The sequence below is a fragment of the Accipiter gentilis genome, chromosome 4, assembly GCF_929443795.1.
Source record: "Accipiter gentilis chromosome 4, bAccGen1.1, whole genome shotgun sequence".
NCBI lineage: Eukaryota > Metazoa > Chordata > Aves > Accipitriformes > Accipitridae > Astur > Astur gentilis.
In genome coordinates this window covers 41,544,583-41,567,665 of record NC_064883.1, presented here as the reverse complement: position 1 = coordinate 41,567,665, position 23,083 = coordinate 41,544,583, and the positions used below count along the sequence as shown (strand labels likewise).

Below are 23,083 nucleotides of genomic sequence, written 5' to 3'. Positions count from 1 at the left end.
CTGATTATACCTCTCCTTTTGAGATGACTGCGTCAGTAACTCAATGGACAAGCCAATTGTTTTAACAAAAGAGAACCTTTTGGAAAAACAAAAAAGCCATTTTGAAGCATTACTGCTTTCCTGGCTTAGCTAATGTTTTAAGTGCTTGCTTTAAAAGTCCTTACTCTTCTCTGGTCTTGCAGTGATTGGTATTTTTAACTGCAGTACTTTGAAGTGACCTGGGACCAGTATCCTGGCTATTATTTTCATTGTCAACTAGTGGCCAAGCGGCTTTGTCCTTTGCCACCATCTGACAAGGGGATGTCCCCTGCCCTGAAGAAGTCACACTCCAGAAAGACAGCTCGTAGAGCTTCATCACGTTTTGTCCTGCCGTTCTTACGGAATTGCCTTTCTTGAAGAGCAGTTTCGGTAGAGAAATGGTGAAGAGGAGGGATCCCGAGTCTCCCTGGGTGCATGTCCCAGGCACAGATGTAGAGCTGTGGAGCTGCTGTCCATGGCACGTTTCAGTTGGCATCCTGGGTGCTGCTCAGGGTGCTTAGGGCCATTTCAGACCCAAGTGATGGAAGAGCCAGAAGATTGAATCCAATTCCTGTAGCTCATTTGACTATGGAGAAGCAAAAGCAGCTATTCTGACACCTGTATAAACCAGGGGTTATGGTCTTCATAGGGATTTCTTCTCCTTTCACATTTCCTTGAGCTATATTGCAAGAACCGTCAGAACCCATCTACCTACAGAGCATCTCTCTTGCCTACGTAGTGTCTCAGACCTCACAGCCTGTATGCTTGGAGGACCAGGACAGAGGTTGTTAAAACATTTCTTTTGGGAGACTGAGTGTCTCACCCAGGAGGTCTGTGACGGAGAATGATGTCGTACCTGGCTTTCCCAGATCCTTACCCCTCAGCCACCACCTTTCCTTCTACCTGTGGGAGAGCTGGAGGAGTAAAGAAAGCGGGATTTGTCTCTGTATGGAGTGGGAGCTCATAATAATAAAAGTCTTAACATCTTGCTCCTGTGAGCTGACAATATAAAGAATTTAATACAGTGTCTGTCTGCAGCTATATTGTGTTTCTGGCTGACTTCAGAAACCCAAGCCTTCAAAAAGCATAAAACTAATTTAAAATGAAACATTAAATAAAGACAGTTTGGGAGTTCTGTTTTTCTGGTACTTGATTTCTTTGGGTTTTTTTTTTTAAGCTTTTCCTTGAGAAACATGAGAATAAGAGAGTTTGGGTTATTTTCATTTTTTTCTGAGAAAAAAGAAGCTGTGAATCTCCCCTAATTATGGAGCTTCAGAATCCGTGACACCAAAGATCACCAGAATGACAATATGTTCCTGAGATTTGGCAGTGTTTCAGAACAAGAAAAAACATGTGTTGAGGAGTCAGTTTGCTTGGTATGATACCAGAGGCCTGTAATGGAGCTGTTACCCACACCCCTTTTCCTCTTCTAGCAGTATAATTAAACAGTTAACACATTTCAGAAATAATGGAATAATTAATGTAATTAAGCAGGGCTTCTTTCACAAGCAAAGAGCGTGATAAAGCAGCACTGCTGCTTCTCCAGCGTCAGAAGCGTCCCTTTATTTTCACCTGCATCTTTCACCTGTTTACATGAAGGTAAAGGGCAAGGCAAAGTTTCCAAAATTGCTCAAAGTGCATTTTCAAAAGCAGTACCCCATTAGCATGTGTCTAATTGGGAAATCAGTGAGCTTTGGACTTTTCAGGTGGGAAAAAGAGTGCTTAGGCAATTTTGAAAATGCTACCCTGTATCTGCCTTGGTTTTATTCCGCTGATCCAATGTGTTCCTTTAAACAGACCTCTCCCTCGGATGAGGCAAGCAAGAAGCAGCTTTTAATGCCCCACCGCCCGTCGGTGGACCACTCGGAGGAACCCTTTCAGAGGCAGAGGGCAGTGAGCGCTGTCAGCATCATCACCAGCGCCCTGGAAGGTAAGATACGTCTTTAGTTCCCCGACTCAAAGCCATATTCATCTTGATTGGCAGGAGCAAAGTGACACAAAAGACCCTAATAAAGTCTTGCTGTTTTGCAAGAAGGCATTACAGACAGTTACTGTAACCTCTGTAACGGAGGCAGTGCCGTAACAGACGGCAATATAATCACTATCTTACCCATGGACTTGTAAAATCCTGACAAAATGCTGGCCATATAAAACTGGAGCTGGTAAGATTTTGTGACCCCGTGGCATTTGATTTACAGACGGCTAACCAAGACGCAGGGTAGTGGAGCACCAGACTGTTTGGGTGACTGTACATACATTTGTACCTCATCCCTCCGGAGCTGATGCAAAGCCTGGCATGTGCAGTCACCAGTTACGTGCAGAACTTCCAAGTTGTGGGGGATGGAAGTCTCCTCCTTGCAGAGCAGCTAGTGGGAAACAACAGTTTCGTGGGTGTTTGAATCCCACTGTGAAATTTAAGGGTGCTCAAAGCTCTCATTTGTCCATACAAATACTTCTGAGCAAATTTTTTCATCGCTTATTAGTCTTCTCATTAGGTGCAGGAGGATTTCCCTTCCCTGTCTTTCCATACACAGGGACTTTGCATTTCCCTTTCACAAATTTATCGACAGCAAGACAACAACTCATAGCAAGACATCACGTTGCTAGCCTCTTTACATACGGCATGAAAGGGCTTCTTACAGTTCCTCGTGTCCCCTACGTCGTAAATTGAGAAAAGATGGGAGGTAGCAACTAAAAGTATAGAAAAATGCCTGTCAAGAACGCAGTGTGGAGCAAGGGAAATTTTGGATTCTCCTGCAGCCTTATTCTCTGTGTTACCCATGAATAGGAAGGCAAGGCAAGACAGAGGGACTTAGCTGGGAGATGCCTTACAGAAAGGCACTGGACCTAGCTCTTTGGAGACAGCCCAGCGTGAAACCGAAAAGCCCTTCTTCTTCCTCAGCTTTTTACCATCCCCTGTGGTTATGTTCAGCAGTATTGTGGCCAGAACAGATATATATATGTTTAAATAAATAAAGAGTTGTGTTCTTAATAGGTAAATAATCACTTCAATGTATTCCAATGTTTAGTGTAGTCTGCAAAGGTTTTGTTTTCTGTGGGGTTTTTAGCAATTAGCTTTGTGATTGATTTGCTTCTTTGTAATGTGTTAAGGATGCCTAAAAGGCCTGAGCTGGACAACTTCTTATTTATTTAATGGTACTTTCTATTACTTTTTACCACAGATACAGAGACCATCAAGTCTAGGGTAACTCAGAGGATGTACTTTTTTGGCTTCATATAGAAGAAAACTGTTTCAAACCTTATCAAAGATTTCCTAACTCACAGACTTTGATTAGTCATTGAAATTTAATACTTGTTAACAACAAGAGGAATATCAAATCAGAATAAATTGTATCACAGGCTTTAACTGTATGATTTGTGCCAAACTGTGTGAAACAGACAGCCCAGAAATCCCTTCCCATTTAGTTGTCTGGTTTCTGCTTTCAGCTTGGGTAGTCATCATCTGCCTAGTTTTCCCAGGCATTGCAAAGCTTTGCGTTCAAGGAAGGAACTAGGGTTTTTTTATTTAAAAATAAGAGGAAAAATACCTCCAACACAAACTTTGACTGTACTTTTCTGACCATTTTTTTAAAAAAAAACAATATAAAGTATCAGAAAAAAAACCCAGTTTAGTCTAATTTTACTTTTCCTTTTACAGATATTTTTCAAAAAGTATTAAATCTGTTGTGACAACCAAAGATCACCTGTGGTGGAAGGCATGTGGTTTCTTAACTGATTTAAACCATTCTGATGCCACATGACTGCCAAAAGAGGACAGTTACACCTTCCTCCTTCCCTTGCTGTGTTCCTGCGGTTTGATTTGACTGTACAAACAATCGGTTTTCAGCTGGATCAACAAGCAGAACCAGCTCACCCAGAAGGTCCAGGAGCACAAAAGCTGGCAAAAGGACAGAGAAATAACATGTGCCTGAGGCTGAGAGGGATGACACTACCCCTATTAGCAGCAACCTGGACTTAAAGGGGCTTGTATCCAGTGTGGAGCCTCAGGGAATAGAGTCACTCATCTGATGTGTGTCCATCATGAAGGTCCCCAAACGAATAATAGTGGAATAAGCAGGGTTGGTTAGAAGTGATTATGAGGAGTATGGATATAGACAGGTGTGTTCTGGATTTACCTGGAAAATTAGACTCTTTAGGAAGTAACTGCCCTAAACTCTTTATTACTTTCAGAGGCAGATTTAAAAAAAAAATGCAAAATTAGGGTTTTACGTTGAAATTGTTTGGGGTATGGATGGTTCTCACACCATTTGAGGCACTTACCTGTAAGCCCTCTGTTTGGAGGCTGGAAAGACATAGTTATTTCTTGGGAGCACTTTGGTTTCCCAATGATTTTGGAGCAGTGTAGATGCTTGTGCAAACCCTGTGCGTGTAGGACATCATCCGATATTTTGAAAGCTTGCTAGAAGATACTTAATATTGCAGTTCTCTTGTCCAATGAAGAAAAATGCACAGAGAATGCATCCTGTCTTGAGAGAGGAGGCTGTTTATAAACTGGTTGAAATAACAGCCTTGGCTGAAGTTTTCCTGTTATCAGTGCAGGTTCTAATTATATAGACTAAAACCGTTATACAGCATTCCATGCCCATAAAGGAATCAGAAAAGGAAAGCATTAAGCAATTCCACTAATCATTATCATTCAGCCATTAACTGTCTTTTTTGGCTTTTCTTTTTCACTGTTTAATGCAAATTATACTTATGAAGCTATTTCAATTCTTTTGTGCTCAAGTAAAATGAACATATAAAAGTTGTATTTTAGGTAATGTTTTAAAAGCACCTTTAAAAAGCACTCTGGAGCTCTAGTAGCATTTTCAAACTGACTTATGCACTCCCCTGATTTTGTATGTGGGCCTTTCAGAAGGAATCGGACGCTTAATGCCTTTTGGATTGCACATCAAGAACAGAAACCCTATTGATAACCAGTGATACCCTGGCTCTCAAGTGCTTAAATCAACTCTAAATATTGGATTTAAGCTCTTTCATCTCTTAACCACTTTCAAAGGTATTACTTGAGATACTTATCAAATGTGACCTGGGAATGAAAAAATATATTCCGATCTAAGTTAAATGAAGATAGTGTATTCTTATCCATTCGAACTTGCCAAAATGGAAAAGAGAGTAAAAATCTGAGCCTATATATATATAAAAATCTGAGCCTATATATAATATTGGACTTTACATATTTAGTGTGATTCTCCTTTTTTTGCTTGTGACACTTTTAAAAGGTTATTACTTTCAGAATAGGTCACTGTCTGCTAAGTGCAGGTCAACTGGCAAAACCCCCAAAGTGTGTAATTTGCCAGCCTGTTAGGACAGAAATATTTTATCCTAAAAAAAGTTTGGGGTAATGCAGGGGGCTTCCTCTATGTTATGCGTCATTTTAAGTGTTCCCTTGTCATATAACTCAGTGTGAATTGACTGTTACTTTACTGCTTGTGACTTAGAGCTTGAGGAATCACACCAGAAATGTCCTCCCTGCTGGAACCACTTTGCTGTTAAATTTCTCATTTGGGATTGCTGCCCGCTTTGGCTTTTAATCAAGAAATTTGTCAAGTTCGTGGTAATGGACCCATTTACTGACCTCACCATCACCCTTTGCATTGTGCTGAACACGCTCTTCATGGCCTTGGAGCATTACAAGATGACAAAGGAGTTTGACCACATGCTTTACATAGGCAATTTGGTAAGTGAATACGAACCCGAGGAGCGTATTTCCTGCTTTTTAAAGTTTTCGCTGTGGCTTGGGAATTCCCCATTTTGGTAGGCTGTCAGCATCGCTTTGCCTAGGACATATCAAGCAAGTCCACAGTCACCTCTTTCCGGGCGTGAAGAGAAAGGAATGAAGGACAAGGGTCTATTTTTATTGAACTAACATATTCTAATGTTATTAGTAACCATTAAAGCCACGTTTCTGGGCTGTTCCTGATAGGTATCTAGTTTGTGTCTGTTTAAGAAATGAGATAAGAGAACGCTTAATGAGGCTTATTTGGGATTTCTGGTAAAGCAATGATAAGGCAGCATTGGTGACTAACAGTGACTTTTAAGTTAAAAAAAAAAAAAAAAAAAACTACAGGAAAAAAACAAAGCAAGATCATGGAGGGAAATAGAGTGGTGTTTGATCGTAGGTAGATGCGTATGCGGGAGGCCGCCGATGGCACATTTTCTGTATGTCCCTGTATGTCCTGCTGTGCCTCCCGGTCTTGCCCAGCAGCGTGTGCTGGGTCCCACGCACGCCCTGGGGACGAGGGGACATGGAGCAAAGCACGGCTGATGCTGCCAGGGGAAGCTCTTAACGTGCAAGCTGGAGCACCCGGGGAGAGAGCTGCAAAGTAAGCAGAGACCGCACTTCTCCAAGAAAAAGCAGAGTGACAGATCTACAGCCAAGCTGCAGGGACAGCAGAAAAGCCTTTCCAGAGGCGATGCGGTACAATTTGTTAACCCAGGGGGCCACTAAAATTCTGCAGTTACTACAAAACGGAAGCTTTTTCTTTAACCGTCTGTCTCTGAGTTTATGTTTAAAAGTTACTGTGGTTTACTGCTTTAAAACTTAATGTTTAAAATCCTTTTAATTTTAGAAGAGTCTGTACTGGAAAAGGCACAGGCCGTCTAGCTATGATGTGGTGGAATTGCCCCTAAAATCTAGTGATAAAAGCAGAGATATCCCATAGGACCATGAGTAAGTCTGGAGTACCCTGGAATGTGGATGCTGCTGAGTTTGCATTTGAGAAGCTCACAACAGAGACCAAAAAAGCCCTTTATTTCTATAAAAACGAAGGCTGCAGTATCTCAAAGTGGGATTCACCTTGCCTAACTTTAGGTATTTACAGCGTAGGAGTCTCTGTCGGAGCTGGTTGCCTTTGTCTCCCTTTAAAGCCAATGGAGAGTAATGGACCATTTTAAGGCACAGTTAATGTCATGTTTTAAAGACATTTACTTTTGGATAAGGTGAACTATGTCCTGGAGGCCAGTAACTGTAGTGACCATCAACTATAGTGGGAGTTTGCAGAGACACTACAGATGTGATGTCTGCCTTTAGTGAGAAGCATCCTACGCGGGCAGGTTTAGGTGGGTAGCAGCAATAATCAGACTTTTTGTATCAGTCCTAGCATATGTAGTACATCACGTATGGATTTTTTTCTTTACCCTGGTCCTTGTTATTCTTAGCTCTGGGCCACCTTGGGCAGGTTGAGGTTCTTTTCCTAGGCTGTGGGACCAGTCTCCAGTTTTTCAGCTGCTGTGTCTTGGCAAATCTCCCTCTGATGTTGCGCTAAGCAAAAATCTGTCTGGGTCTCTCTTGCTTCAAACCCATGCTCTCACCCTCTGTGGAAAGCAACAGATAAGGGTAGCTCGGAAAGTCACCCCACAGGACTGCACCCAGCTCCACTTTGCAGCCAGCTTTCCTTGTTGCTCAACAATTTGTGGTCTTCTAAGATGACTTTAAAAACCTCCTTTGGACCGAGTATCCACCAGAGCAGGTGGCAATGCTGCCGTTTCCCCCGCTGGCCCTTGGGATAGTCAATGAGTCTGCTCCTTGCTCTGCTTTTGGCAGCTCAGCTTCTCCCTTTGCAGATCACGGGCAGTGAAACTTTAGCCCCTGGCATCCCTCCTGCCAACACGGCTCCTGCAAACCTGCCGGGGCTTCGCCAGGTGACAACAAGGAAATCGAGACGATGAGCAGAGGGAGGAATTGCAAATCAAATTTGGCAAAATTTTGCAAAAAAAAATAAATAATTATCTCACTGTGAGTTTCTCAGCACTGCCTAGAGCTATTTCTCCTCTTTGTGCTGAAGTGTAAAATAAGCAAAGCAGCTTGCTAAAATTTTTTGTAGCAGGCTGATGGCACGGGGCTCCCCTTCCCCTGAGACCCCAGAATGGGGCTGTGAGAAGCCAGACCGTCCCAGCTCCCCCTCGCCAGCTTTACTAAACCTCTGCCTAACTGGACTGATTGCGAGTAGAGCAGGTTAGAGGAAGTTAGCTCCATTCTGTGGAGGATTTTGCGAAGTCATTTGTAATGAAAATTGACATTTTTTGCAATTCCCTATGAAAGGGAAGGGAGTCCCAGCTCCAGCGCAGACAGACAGACCCTCCTCTGCCCCCACGCTGGCTGGCTGTCGTCTTCCCATTGCATCTAACCCTCTTTGAGTGATTATACTAGCGTTAATTGGGGGGAAATATTAAAAAGGGCAGGTCTTTGGCATTTTTTCTTCAAAACAATTATTTCTGAGAGCAGTGAAAGAATGAAAGTGGAATATGAATTCGCTTTCTCCAAGAGCAATTCTTTGCCTGCTGCCAGTCATTAGAGATCTCCCTCTGTCCATCTGCTTCATGCAGCATCTGCTACCTTCAGACTCCTTCAGTTCATCACTTACAGGAATCAACAGTTTTGAATGTGATCAGAAGGCCAGCCAAGCACATGTACATCTTTACGTGGTTCATCTGCCTGTGCAGTGCCATCACTTAAAAAGTGGGTAGATAAAGCAAGATTCCCCAATTTTTTTTTGTTATTTCTTTAGAAACCGAGATACCATTATGCAGTATTAAAGCCTAAATGGCTGAAATGATTGATAAAAGAATTTTTTTAAGACAAAGTCCTCCAAATCAGCAGCATCATATGTAGCACCAGTGGGATGTGAAGTTAGTCGTTTTCTTTCCAGCCTTTATCACATTAAGTATCCACCTCCTTGTGAAAGCGCAGGCGCCGTGTACCAGGTGCTGGTGATTTGACAACTGCCGTTTGAAATGCGTAGCTGGTACACATACACAATTCCCGATGCCTTTAGGAAGGCTCAGACATTTTGCTATCTTACTGTGACATTTTCTTCTCAGAAGGCTATTGATTAAAATGATTCAGGCAAAGAAAGTGATCCTCCTGAGTCATTTCTCAGCAAGATGGTTGCATAATGTACGCAGCATGGTATTGTGGTTTTTAAGGCAGTCCTCTGGATACAATTTCACAGACATCCAGTTTTGTCTTGTTCTCTGTCCTAAGGGAAATTGGAGCATTCTGGTGGGAATCTTTGGTAACTCTGACCACTGTGACTCAGAAATTGTTGGCTATTTAGAAATACGAGACAGGTGTTGGGTTCTTCGTATGAGATGGTGATGGGATGTTGTTGCATCCCAAGGTATTTTTGCAGTCCAAGGTATTATATTCCTGATGAGAAAGAGAAGGTATTTTACATAAGGAATTGTGTAAAATGGCTGCTTGGAAAAATTCCTTCCTGAAGCACTACTGAGTAAAGCCAAACATTCCTAAAACGCAGGCTATTATAATTTTTTTTTATTCCTTAATATCATAATTACATAATCTTAAATTTTCCCTTCCACATCTTAATGGGTTTCTCATCTCTGTTGCTCAGTGTTGATCGGTTTTGCTGGGATAATGCTGCAAATGTTCAGTTTATTGGAAGGAAAAAATTTCTCCTTGACTGTATGTTACTGATATGTGAGCTCTGGATTCGCCCCTCTTTTTTGACCAACACAGCACATTAATACTGATCGTTTCACGGAAAACCATGTGCTTTAATATATATGTGCAATAGAGAAGTTTTCAGAAACCCAAAGCTCTGTGCAGCTTGTATTGGGGCTTGGAATGAAAATAAAACAGTATATGAAGACCTCGGTGCCCACATTTTGTCACTTTAAGTTGACTGTAGCCTTGCGTTGTTCATTTAAACTGTTACTTAAGGAGGGTGTACGAAAGGACAAGATCTGATTCTCTGAGATACTTTCCAGGAATGTGTTAAAACTGAACTTGCTGTCAGTAGCTTTCCCTTACCCTCTCCCTCTGCCTCACAGGTAATATTTATATGTTGTTTTAAAGAAAAATGTTCCAATTAGAAGTTCCACCATATGACATTTGAACTGGGTCATAAATAAGCAATGTGTTCCCAAGACGCTGTAAAAAGAAAATTGCCGTGACTATTTGTAAAAAAAGCCTAGGACTCAAATTAGAGTTTCTAATCGCCTTTGCTGCTAGCAATAACCTCAGAATGACTGGAGGCTTGTGTTGCCCTGGTATTGGTAATAATAACAAAATAAAAAGGGATAATACAGCAGGTATACTACAACCCAAATTCCCCTTAACACTCACACTCCATTCATTTGGGTTTCTCCATTGAAATGAATAGATTTAACCTTTATAAAAGGCACCTTTACTCTTTCTTTTTTTACCACTGGGATTATTCAGGTGATGGAAGGAGATGGAAATGTATGTTCCAGTCCAGAGCTTGAACTCAGATGTCATTCTAAGTTTACAGCAGTATCAAATATTATTGTGAAAAAACTAGACAAGTTGTAATAGTGATAATCAGCCATGAAAAAGAAAGTATTTGCTTGTAGAATGTTTTTGGCTTTCTGCTGTGTTCACCTGTATCAGTGGAAAGTCTGCAAGCAAGGACCTGTGCTTAAAAGGTTACTTTGAATTCATATTTTCTTTCTGCAGGTCTTCACTGGGATTTTTACAGCAGAAATGATCTTCAAAGTAATTGCCCTTGACCCCTACTACTATTTTCAGCAGGGCTGGAATATTTTTGACAGCATAATTGTTATTCTAAGCCTGATGGAACTTGGTTTGTCCAGCATGGGAAACCTGTCTGTTTTACGCTCCTTTCGACTGGTAACGGTCTTATTCTGTTCTTACCCCTCTTCTTTTATTATATATAAACTCTGACATGAATGTAACATATTTTCTTAAAAACGCATCTGCCGATAAAGACTTTAATTGCTGCAAACTAGTGAACAGTACGTGACACTAATTATAGGCTGCGGGATAAATGGAATTGTTCCAGATTTACATCAGGGTAAATGAGAACATAATTTGATTCCTTCTAGCTGTGCCAGGTAATTGTAGCACACTTAAAATGTTTGAGTTCCAATTTGTAATAAAAATCTGCCATTTTATACCTGTACACCTGTTAGCATAGTCAGCAGATAATTGATAGCCCAAGGAATGCAAGAGCCAGTAAGGTGTTGTTTTAGAAGTTGTTATTCCTAAATTATGTTATAAACATGCCACTGTTCTTTTAAATGTTGTCAAAAGAAAATGTCTTTGATTTAGTCGTGGAGTGATTTTTTTTTTTTTTTTTTCTAGAACTGATCAGCATAACATAGCATCTGTCTTTCACGGGAACTCCTTAGCTGTCAGCTCCTTTGTTATGCACGGGATAGTGGTATTCTATTAATGAGAGACTGTTGACATATTGGAACAGAAAAGTAGTTTCCTTGCCAGCCTGACATTTGTGTTGCACTTCATGTACCAGGATGTCCATGCTAATCATTCTGGCCATGATATGGCTTCACAACTTGGAAAGATGAGGAAAATAAGCCCTTATGGTTACGTTTAGCAGAAGACTTCTTTTTTTTTTCCCAAAAAATTCTCTGCACTGCTCAAAAATGCAAATTTTTCACCACTGGTGTTAGGTCCTGAGAGTCCCCTCTCGGTTTTTGAGCAGTCCCTCTTCAACAGGGCTGAAATTAAACCTTTAGTTGAAAACACAGCACAAGGGCTAGGCACCATTTACATCCTTAAAATAGGTCTTAAGTGGGAAGTGGGTTGTGTATAGACTGCGTGATCCTCGGCACAGAGGTGATTTTCACCCTGGGAGCTAACAGCTAATGGCACCTGGCTGAGGCAAACTCTGAAACACAGAGGAATTTCTTCTGTCTTTGTGGGATCAAACCCTAAACCCCTTCCCCCACATGCCTGCCAGGCTGTTTAGTTTGAGGAGGAAAAGCAATGTAAAAGAAAATATTAAGGCCTGAGATTTCTTCCTTCCATCCTCTCCCCACCATGATACTGGGAGAACGAGCCTCTAAAAGCACATCTACCTAACAAGGCAGAGCATAGCTCTGGAAAACTTAATTCTCACCCATGAAGCCCAGCTGATATTTTATTAATAGATGTAGCGAGGTTAACAGGAAATATGGCTAAAATCACCTTGTACCACACACACTGTGGCATTTAATGTCTTTCACGTTTTACCCACTTTAATAATTCATCAGCTGAAAAGTCTGTCGCTTCTGTGAACTGACACTGTTGTTTATGTTTTGTTCACAGCTGCGAGTCTTCAAATTGGCAAAGTCCTGGCCGACCTTAAATACGCTCATTAAAATCATTGGTAATTCGGTGGGTGCCCTCGGTAACCTCACTCTTGTGTTGGCAATCATCGTCTTTATTTTTGCCGTGGTAGGAATGCAGCTTTTTGGGAAAAGCTACATAGACAACGTGAAGAAGATAAGCACGACCGGGAATTTGCCACGGTGGCACATGAATGATTTCTTCCACTCATTCCTCATCATCTTCCGAATTTTGTGTGGGGAGTGGATCGAGACCATGTGGGACTGCATGGAAGTGGCTGGGCAGCCGCTGTGCCTTCTTGTCTTCTTGTTGGTCATGGTGATAGGAAACCTGGTGGTGAGTTCTCAAGATGTTTTTTTTCTCCCTTTCCTGGCGGGTCTGTGCAAAAGTACCATGTTTTATCCAGAAATGGCCAATCTCTCATTGCTCCATGGCTTTAATTCGATGAACCAAGTTGTCACCCAGAGAAACTTGTTCATATCCCAAGTACAAAATTGCTAGCATTGCATTACTAATTAGGAATGAAGGCTTACTGTTTTTAGCAGAACAGATAATGTTTTGCTAGAAGAAAGGCACATGAGCTGGTTATAATGATTTTATTTCTTAAGCCATTCACGAGGCTGAAGGCATTCCAGATCTCTCTTGCATATAGGAGTGAATATCACTCAGCTGTCACTGTATCGGGAGATATTTTTATTTCCCTTCATTTTTGGTCCAGAACACCTTTACAGCTAGCTCAGTGTCTTTTGAGTGGAGTTTTGAATGTCTTTAGCCTGCATGTTCTAGGAAGCTGCAGGCTGTGTTTACAGTAATGTCACTTGCTCGCTTGATTTTTTAATAGACTATCCCATAAGCATGGCTTACATAAGCTCTGAACCTATTAAGACTGAATTGTATTTCCCCGTTGACATCTTATGGAGCGCTTTGCTGGCTTGCAGTCATCATGGAAATGTTTCGCCTGCTCAGCTTACAGAGCATCTTTGACATTGTGGCTCTAATGGGCTTACTGTTTATGTAGTGAGTTGTTTAATAGTAGATGCTGCTACAAAAAATGTTGGGGTTTGCTACCGATTGTTTTTAGTGGTTGTTTTGCTTTTAAGTACCCGATGTTTTGGTTCTTAGCTGCTAGGGTAGGAAAGTTCTTGAATGAGCTTCTAGAAAAACAGGGCATTGTATCATTTACATTAATTTATATTTTAACAGTTAGTTTTGCACTGAAAATGTTGATTGCAACAGCAAATTATATCTTACAGGGTTTTTTAAATAAAAGTCAAAAGGTTAAACTGTGATTACTCAGAAAGTGCCAGATTACTTATGCTTTTTCCCCTGACTTCCTGTTTCTATAGATTTTTCTTGGAACTAAATGTGATTAGAGGAGTTGGGGCAAATTATGACTTTCTGCATATCTTTTTTGGGAGTTTAGCCTGAGATCCAGAAAGTTAATCTCCCCCCTGCCATTAAGCAATGGATTCCGTGTATGATAATGAAACCTGAAAATAATATGTGGTAAATTCTGGGGAAAATGTGAAACTTGAAACATTTGAAATATTCATGGATTATTGAAAGATGTGAATTTGCAACGTCTGATATGCTTCGATATTAACACTCATCAGTGTGCATAAGATCTGTTAAATATAAGATCTGATTCAGCAGAGATTGCACTAATATTATCTACATGTATTTAACCTTCAGTGCTCAAAAAAGACTGCTCCAGATGTAAAACTACATATTGAAAAACTCTGTCAAGCATGGATAAGCTGAAGTTACTTGTCAGCTGAAAGTAAAAATGCTAGCTTTGTGCTCTTCAGCCAACAGTTCTGTAAGCATGTGGCAACGACTGGTAAATAGGAATTATTATTGTCTGTAGATCACTCCAAAAAAAAAGAAAATTATTCATAGGTGTGAAAAGAACAACGGATTCTGAATCATGAGAGTCATTCAGTGTCAGCTGCGTTACACTGAGATTTCATGATGTTGATTAGCAGGTAGAGAGAGGGTCATCTTATTCCTCTGGCATCAGCAGAATTCTTGCTTTCTTCAGTGAGAGTGGATTGAATTCACAAACTCACTTATGTGCTGAACATCATCAGACCCCAAAATTCTTGTAGCCGAGAAGCACCACGAGCCCTTTAAAATAAGAATATTCGAGCGCTAAATCTTTTACCTGTAACTCCGTTGCAATCTGTGCCAGCAGTTTCTCTTTTAACTTGTTGAGATCCTTGTTCCTCCTCTGTTTCAAGAGTCAGTTCTGATAAGAAAGATATTATCCTGAGGTTGTATCTCGTTTGGACTCTGAACGCTTTCTTAGTCTCTGAAGGCATGGAGGAAATCCTACAGCATTTTTCCCAGTGTAGCAGATCTGCACACTCATCTAGATTAAATGCTTTTATCTGTCACATCTGCCAGTACTTATTGGTACTGTCTATGGTCTCTTTTCCAACTGCAAAGTTAAGCATTACAGAGCTTAGCAGACCTGCTCTTTAAATACTGTAAAGGCTGCAAACTGGTGTTGGAAGAGTTACAACCTCTGCGATTCTGTACTATGTTCAGTGATTAAGTTTGCAGGTCTTACCGAGCCTCACTAACAGAAATTCAAAGGAATGGTGGAAGAAAAGTCAGGAAAGTTAGTAAAGTGCCCTGGGCAACTTCAGGTTATAGAGCAGTCCAGCTGTTGAAAGGAATTTTAGTAAATCTTAAATCTTTGATTTGTATTCCTATATCCTGAAGATGTCTTGGACCAGTGCAGTGCCACGTGAAACTGTGTTTACTGCTGGTCAGCTGGTATTTGAGTCATCTTCAGAGAACTAAACTTTACAACATATTTGGAAAACTATGTGCTGTGTAGCTACTTTTTGCACAATAAGACTGGGCTACTGTTGTCAGATGGCATCTTTAGTGTCATTGAAGCCGCTTTGGAAGATAAAGCCAAATGAAAGAGACAATAAAATAGTTTCTCCCTCATTTGTAAGAAAGAGCTTCTGAAATTGCTAACTGAGTAATTATGTTTACTGTTAAGTTTTATAAAGGGCTTAACATATTTCCTATGTATGTTTATGTTACAGAGGTTAATAAGGAAAATCACCAAGACAGGAATTATTAAGAAGGTGTAGGGGAATTTGGGTAGCGAGGCAGTCCGTGGTGCCCCCTGCTCTGGCAGGTCAGCCGATGCGTGAGTTGAGCGTGACACCAGCCACTTCTCAGGGGACAACTGCACGTTATAGGTGCTAACAACGTGCATGAATAAAACTGACACTTCAATCACAGACAGAACAACCTTCCAACCCCATTGTGTGTGCATGACGTACGCTGGCCGAGCCACCCTTTTCTTCTTCCGCCAGCTACCCAGATGAAGCCCATTTTTCACCAGCTTCCCCTGAAAAGCCACCAAGTGAAGGGCAACTCCATGCAGGGCAGAAATGCACTCACTGTCTTTGCTCATGCTCCAATTCGGCTGTGCATGGCGTAGACAGCACCCGAAAAGGATCGGTTAGTGTTAACCCAAGGTAACGGCCGCAGTGCGTTAACTCACCCTCAGGGCTGAGTTTCTGGACTGCCTTTGTCTCACCTCTGCCTGATTTACATACATTCCTTAGTACTTCTATGGCACATCCATCCCCGTTCCCCAATCCACCATAAGCTGGGAATTCACTGATGCATTTCCATGGTGGATTTTGTCTTCCTGGAATCACAAGCATGCCAAGATGGAGAGTCTGCAACCAGGGAAGTGACATCTTCAGAATTTTCTTGATAGGTGAACTATAAGGCTGGAAGTGCTCTTTTAGGGTCAGTCCTAGGCTTATGGGTTTTGTCTACTGTCCATGGAAATGCTATTCACTCAGAAAAATATTAATGACGTGTTCAGAGAACACAAAGGTAGAAAGCACCACCAATTTCTAGGGTATCAGGCTATCCTGTTGGAAGAATTGCATAACCATTATCACTGAATTAATGCGTGATGCATGGAATTATGAAATACGAAGTGTAAGGTCATGCACTCAGCCCTATTTAAGAATTTATGTTATGACCAAGTAGCTTACCAACAGAAAATGTTTGAGAGGATAATAAAAGTATATGTACCAGTCACTGTGGACATCTACATCTGAGATAATTGCATGGAGATGCCTTTGTGATCAGATCTGGTTAATGGAGTCTGTGAAGTCATAAAATATCTTCCCCAAAAAGACATCTAAAATACATCAGATTAAATAGCCCTAAAAGTACCTGTTTCTGTCCCTGAAGTCTTGGGAGGCAAAGTCAGCTGTAGATATCCCCATGTACACATCGCTCTGGCTGACTGAGCCAGTATGAGGTACCAATGCACCAGTACATTGCACCCATTAAAAAAGTAAATGAGATTCTAATACATATCAGGAAAGATAATTACAGAGGAGAAAGGAGAGTGTGAATGCTGTCGCACAGCGATTTGCAATACTGGATATGCAATAAACCCCATTAATGGCTGATGCTCAAGATTAAGTACTGCTGGGAAAAGCACAGTATGGGAATATGAATGTTGATGAGGGGAATGCAGAGCTAGGCATGGGAGGAGAACAGTTCAAGTGACAGGATACTGCTCATCCCAAAGCAATGGAGTATAAATCACTGTAGGTACCTTTAGGCTGGGATTGGAAAGGAGGCTTCTGACTATCAGCACCATGAGGCTGTTTAGAAGGACTTTCCAACAAGACTGACTAACCCCAAACCAGCAGTGCGTGAGATGGAGCTTGATTAGTTCACGAAGGAAACAACCCATGTTAGCAGGGAGCTTGGCTTGGTGACCCAAGAGGACCTTCCAGTCCTGTCTTGCTATGGTAATTTGAGTGCCTGGCAGCAGAGCTGCTCGGAATGGTTTGGATGAGATTTGAAGTGGTCTGCTATGGTTAAACTCAGTGGAAATTTTTTCTCTGAAAAAGTCAGATATGCCTGGAACCCATCCTTTTATTCTGCTTCCATGTCTCGGGAAGCCTTAATAGGTATTTCTTCTGTTCTAACATGGCCCATGACTGTGACACACAGAAATTTGGAAATGTCACATTCTTGGAAAAAAGATGTTTGTGCCTCCCTGTGTGCCTTTCCTACAAGTCAGTGTAGGACAGTTCCTTGAAGAGATGTTCTGGGAAAGTGCTGCTAAATCTCCATCAAGTTAAAATCTGTGGATTCTCAAACTGGTCAGATGCCAAGAAGACCTCATTAGGTCTCATTCACCACCATTTCAATCCTTAACAGCCGAAGACTGTTGATAAAATGTCATATTACCAGAGCTGTTCTGACAGAGAAACGTCTCTGCGGCAGGGCCAGAAAGAAAGAAATCAAGTTACAGGGAATGTGAGCAATGCATAACTTCTTAGTATTTCCACTTCAACATGTTCTTCCACAAGAGTCTCCCTCCCTCCCACTAGAAGGTTGTCCTGAGCACCACCAATGCAACCTGGATGGGAATAAATGTCCTAGAAGGAGGAGAGGGGTCAGAGGGATGAAGGGCCATTTAGCACAGATCCTGGCCTGACAGAAGTGCAAGAGAGAGATTTAGGATCGGGAGGATTGTCTTGGTGGGGAAGAGAAGTGACTACAGGTATATGTGAAGTTTAGTCTATGAGAAGAAATTCGTAGCAACTTCCTGTCCTGAATCCCTTTCCTAAGTGTCAGACCCTAAGTAACATAAGGAGCCATTGGGTCCCATGTGGCTATCTAATACCTACTAGCTATGGCTGTAATCCTACAGTTAGGCAAAATCACTTTCTATGTGTGCCTGCAAATTTGTGTCTATCCAGATCAATTGCTTTCTTTCCTGCCTATTTTTTTTAATATTTAGAACAAAGTAAGGGCATGTGATAAATGTTTAATTCTGATTAGCTTTGCCTTTTTTTTTCTTTCTCCTTTGTTTGCTAATGTTGCCTTTAGTTTGGTGTTTGCAGTCAAGAAAATAGAACAAAAAACTCACAGAAGAGGTAGCTGTGATGTATAGTGTATAAACATGTAAGACGAGACTGCTATTTGGATTGTACCGTCTTCAGCATGGCGGCTTTGTTTCTCTATAAAACTATTTCCTAGAATTAATTACTGGGTGTTACTACATGAGCACCACGATCTCTAATTGAGGAACATAAGAGTGAGTGTATGTGGCCACCTGTGTAGGAGAACTGGTAGCCCACCCTGTGGGAATCCATCAGCTGGCTGACTGTATGGGAGTTTCACAGGCAAGGGACTATCCCAGCTGAAATTTTGTGATCAGTGCAGGGTATGAAGAAGTTTAATAATATGGAGCAAAATGGTCTCTTGCATTTGTTCTCAGTATCACAAAATGTTCCTGGGCACATTTAATTTATTAGTGTAGAAGTAGCCGTAAAGTCCTGTCTCCCCCGATACTGATACATCTCTGTCACTGCAAGCAGGCTTGAAAGAGGTTTATGGTAATGTGTCAGATTTTCTCTTTGTTTAAATGAAATGGATATAAAGATCTATCACTGTCCCTTGTGGTAAAATCACAAGTAATAGCAAAATAGCTAGGCATCTAACAGGCCTAGGTAAAAGTGGATTACAATTTTACATTTCAAGACCTCAGACAGCCAAAGCATATTATGATGGTCAAAGAAGGTCTTCAGATGAGACTTGTATTTCTGCCTGACATGATGGGACTGTCACTGAGGAAAGCTACATCAAGACTCTGATGCTTTTAAAAGACATGAAGCATTACACCAGGGGCTTTCAAGACCATGAAACTTTTTACAGGGTATTAAGGGTTGCTTTACCCCAAAGGAACAAGGCCTCATTCATTAAGATTTCTTGTGCCAATAAACGAATGAAAATGGAACACTGATGACATATGATAGCACTTTTCCAGCTATCTCCTTATTTTCTTTTCAAATTATGTACAAATCTAGAACTACTGAAGCCCCATTTTCGCGGTTTTTACTGTCTATCCCCAGAGAAATGTACAGCTCGAGAGCTGCAGCGAGACTTGCTGCCCTGAATCAAGTAATTATTTTTGCATTTAATGACAAACATGCTTTTATTCATGGGGGCCACTGAAGACATCCACTCTGTGACTAAAGGTTAATCTCCTTGGAGGGAAATGTAGTATTTGTATTGCAGCTGATGATTAATACAAATGAACTGGATTTTTAAGATATTGTGTGCCTTCTAATTGCAAATACTAGGTTAGATCTGCCTGCTGGAAGTTAAAGCAAGTTTGGGGAGAAGTTATTACAAGCCCAAGTTACAACATTTTAGGTTTTAGTTTTTTAATTTTCAAACCACGGTAGAGGTCTGCGTCGTTAAGCTTTGTACGTTGTACTTCTACCACCAAGCAAGTACTCTCCTTGGGGCCCACCGGTTCCATTTCTTGCACAATGGAAGCAAGATGAGATAAGACACAACTATCTAAAGCTGGGGAAGAACAGTGTTTTGCAAGGAAATGTGCATCCACAGGAGATTCAAAGAGAAGTTCAGCTTGTCCCAAGTCTTGCATGAGCACTGCCTTCTCGCCGCTCTCTCTGCACCCCCACGTTCATGTCCTGGGTGCTCTTGTTCACCTTATCTGCTCTTTCAGCAGCTCCCAACATTCTGGGAATGTGCATTTGTGCTTTGGTTACATCAGCTGAGGCTACTAGACAAACAGGCGAGAATAGGCATGTCAGTAGCAGTCATCGTCAGGACACACAAAATCTGCAAAGCGGCAAGCGGAGTGCATGTGGGGCACCGTGGAGGAGAAATGCTCATCAGAAAGCTGCAGGAGCCATAATGAGAGCTGGGGGAATACTGGAGGTGGGGGCCAGAGAGTTACAGGGTCCAGAAGAAGCCAGGGAGCCCAAGGGATCATTAGTGAGAAGTGGAAGTGTCGTTTGAGTCTGTCTCACCAACTTGGACACTTACATAAGGGAGGTGAATTTTCTTTCTTGAGTCACATGCAGCTTTGCAGAAGAGCAGCCCGGAATACATGAGTAAGCACATTTGGGGACACAAGCAAAACAGAGTCAAAACAACCGTCAGCATGTTTCCATCCTTTTTGCTTCTATTGATGTACGCTTAAGGCTGGCAGCAGGTACATTTAGCGTGATACTGGAGAATTCAAACCTCAGAGGAAAGTAGCTAAACCCCAGCACATTTCCCAGCTTCTCCCTTCATATTTTTCATGCCAGCTACCTGCATAGTCCACCTGTCCCGAAGCAATTTTTGCTGTTCCCCATTATCCATCCTTTCTTGAGCAGTGTCTGGTAAGCAGAGCACTCAGGTAGCTGATGCTTTTGAGCAAACATCTGGCTATATCTGCTTAAGTATTAAACATCCTCAAGAGTAAAGAAAGGTCCACCAGAAACAGATAGCATCATGGGATAAATCCAATAGATAAAACCTGACACCAACCATCAATCAGTCCAGTTGCCTCTGATGACTCCTAGCGGAGGTGGAAAGCTTGTATCCTCATATGGGTTACTTTAAATACAAACCTTTTGCCTAAGACTCCAGGCTTTAAAAATTTTGTGATTTATCAGTGCCCACATAAATGACTATCATTTATTTTATTGAGTAGATATATCCCACCCTCATGTGTAACACCAGATGCTGGTGCTAAAAAGTCTGGGGAGATTAACCTCAGGATGTTTATGATGGACCATCAAAGACTGCTGGTTTTCAAAAATGCCATTGTATGGTAGGTTAAGTAGAGTCCATTCAAAGCTGGGAGGTAGAGGGCTGCTTTGCCCAAGAGATGTGAGGGAAATACACCTGAGAAGAGATGGGAGGAGAAACTACTTTCAAAATGTACTCCTAAAAAGTAATCTGCTCCCTTCTGTCACTCCAGATTTATGAGTTTCTGTATCCTGCCACAGGCTCAATTGTTTCTTCTGAAGAGTTGAATCTTGGAACTTGGTGACTAAATCTGAGCATGCATCTTTTATTAGGAGACAAGTGTGTTCAGTTCCTGTTTTCAAGGTACTATGTGATGTCCATGTTGAATATACACTAAAATCTGCCAAATCTTCTCTGCAACATCCATCCACAGAAAGGTAGATCTTTTTAAATACAAATAGCCAAGATCCTAATAAAAGTTGGCATACAGAAGAGGAGCGAGCTTTTGCTTCTGAGGCAGATTAGAGGAGGCTGAAACCAAAAAGTGGACCAAGGCTCTTTTTTCATTTGTGAAATAAGGAATTCTCAAAAGCAATAATCCAAACCAGATTCACTGGTGAGCTGTGACAGATTTTGGCATTTGGTGCAGATTTTCATCGGTAGAATTGTAAATATTGCTTCTCGATCTGTAAATTAGTCACTGGGATGTATCAGAGAGGAAAGAAATCTGGTAATAATGCTAGTGCTCTTCCATAGGTATGTATATAAGGGAATATGAAACTATCTCCCATTAACCTTCAGGGGTGTGAGACGGCTTAGAAATGTGGAGTAAGAAGAATGCTAATGTATTAGTTCAGTCAACCTGCCCCTTGGAAGCCATCCTTATGCCTTTTGTTCTAATTGTGTTTCCAAGTCAGAAATATTTCTCTAAAAATATCGCTTAAGCATTGACTCCATCATATGAACTGCTGATAAGATGAAATATTTTTAATAGGATCCGCCATATATATATTTGCACTTATATATTTTATTTGTGAAGATTATACTAGTGAATTGTTTGTTGAGATTTGGTTGTAGTCTGGGGATTGAAGGGGAGCTGAGTTTTCAAAATAAAAACAGCAGCCCTGTTAATATAGTAGGCGTCAGTAGGGTAAAATACCTCCCATTTTTTGTACTGCATCTGTCCTTGGTTAATCATCTAAGTAGGGTTTTGTCAGTGGTTAAGCTCTTGCTAATAGCTGGGTAGTTATTAAAAATCTAGAAGACACTGAGTCAAATTTAATTGGACAAGAGTGTGCAAAGGTAGGTACAACTAAATATGTCTCTTTTTATTAATGTCACTGTGCAAGTTGTCTGGATGTCATTGAAAGGGTAATGACAACAGAATTCTTCCTAGTGTGCGTCGAGGGAAGGGCAAGCTTTTAATGTTAAAATAGACAAGGTGGTACAAATTTAATACATTATTCATTACTCCTAAACATCTCATACTTTTGTTCAAAAAAATAAATCAGTTAAAAATATTATTTTTCCCCACCAAAACTAAGCAGTGAGCAGTTAATTCTAACAGCTGCCTCTAGAAATAGCTTGTTAAAAGGGATATATGAAACAATCAGCTGGTCATGACAGCCTTAACCTTCTTAGGAGGTGTATGATATTTAAAAGAGACTGGAATTTATCTTTTCTGTGTACACTGCATAGTCATATCTGCATTTCTCCACCTAGCACATACATGGCAACATAGTCTGTGGTTTCCCAAGGAAATATGCTGAAGAATACATTTGGAAACTAAATGTAATACACAAGATTAGATACCAATTTCCTGCCTTTTTGGGTCTTACTGAACTGTAAGAAGTTCCTGCGGTGAAAGAGGTCCTGCCTTTAGTTTCCTGCTACCATCTCACATTTCCTCCTGTTCCCAAAAGTCAGCTTGGCTGGCTCTTACTCTGTTAAACTCCTACAAATCCAATAAAACCACTGGCCCATATTTGCCAAGGAGAATCTCCAACAAATACAGATCTACTCCATTGATTTTGTATTACTGCAAACAGTGCAAAGAAAAGGAGTATCAGACCTGTTGGTTTTTCATCCCTCTTAACATTTTTATTTCTTTTCTGCTATTTAAGACTCTCTTGTTCTATTTCTCCATCTCCAGATTTCATGTGCTATCTTTTCTTCTTGTTTTGTTTGGGTCATCCCTAGCCAGACTCTTGTTTAAATTAGTTCTCATTGAATATGACCCAAATATGCCCTTCCTTTATTTTTCTTCTACCTAAAATGTATTTTCTTTCTTTTTGGTCAGCTCTGGCCTTGATTATAGTAATTCCCTCTTTGACGTTGCCACATATCTCTGCTGTAGTCTTCCTAGTCTCATGCTCTGAGCAAACATCATTCTTTTTCAACATT

At 41.1% G+C, this 23,083-nt stretch overlaps 1 protein-coding gene across 4 annotated transcripts in view; it reads left to right on the top strand.

Moving 5' to 3' along the window:
• SCN5A (sodium voltage-gated channel alpha subunit 5) overlaps positions 1-23,083 on the top strand; it is a 216,444-nt gene that overhangs the window by 110,184 nt on the left and 83,177 nt on the right. For all 4 annotated transcript variants that reach the window (XM_049798505.1, XM_049798504.1, XM_049798503.1 and 1 more), the window contains 4 exons: positions 1,816-1,948; positions 5,481-5,719; positions 10,481-10,654; positions 12,095-12,451. In XM_049798505.1, the coding sequence (XP_049654462.1) occupies positions 1,816-1,948; positions 5,481-5,719; positions 10,481-10,654; positions 12,095-12,451 (903 nt within the window). The remainder of the gene's footprint in view (positions 1-1,815; positions 1,949-5,480; positions 5,720-10,480; positions 10,655-12,094; positions 12,452-23,083) is intronic.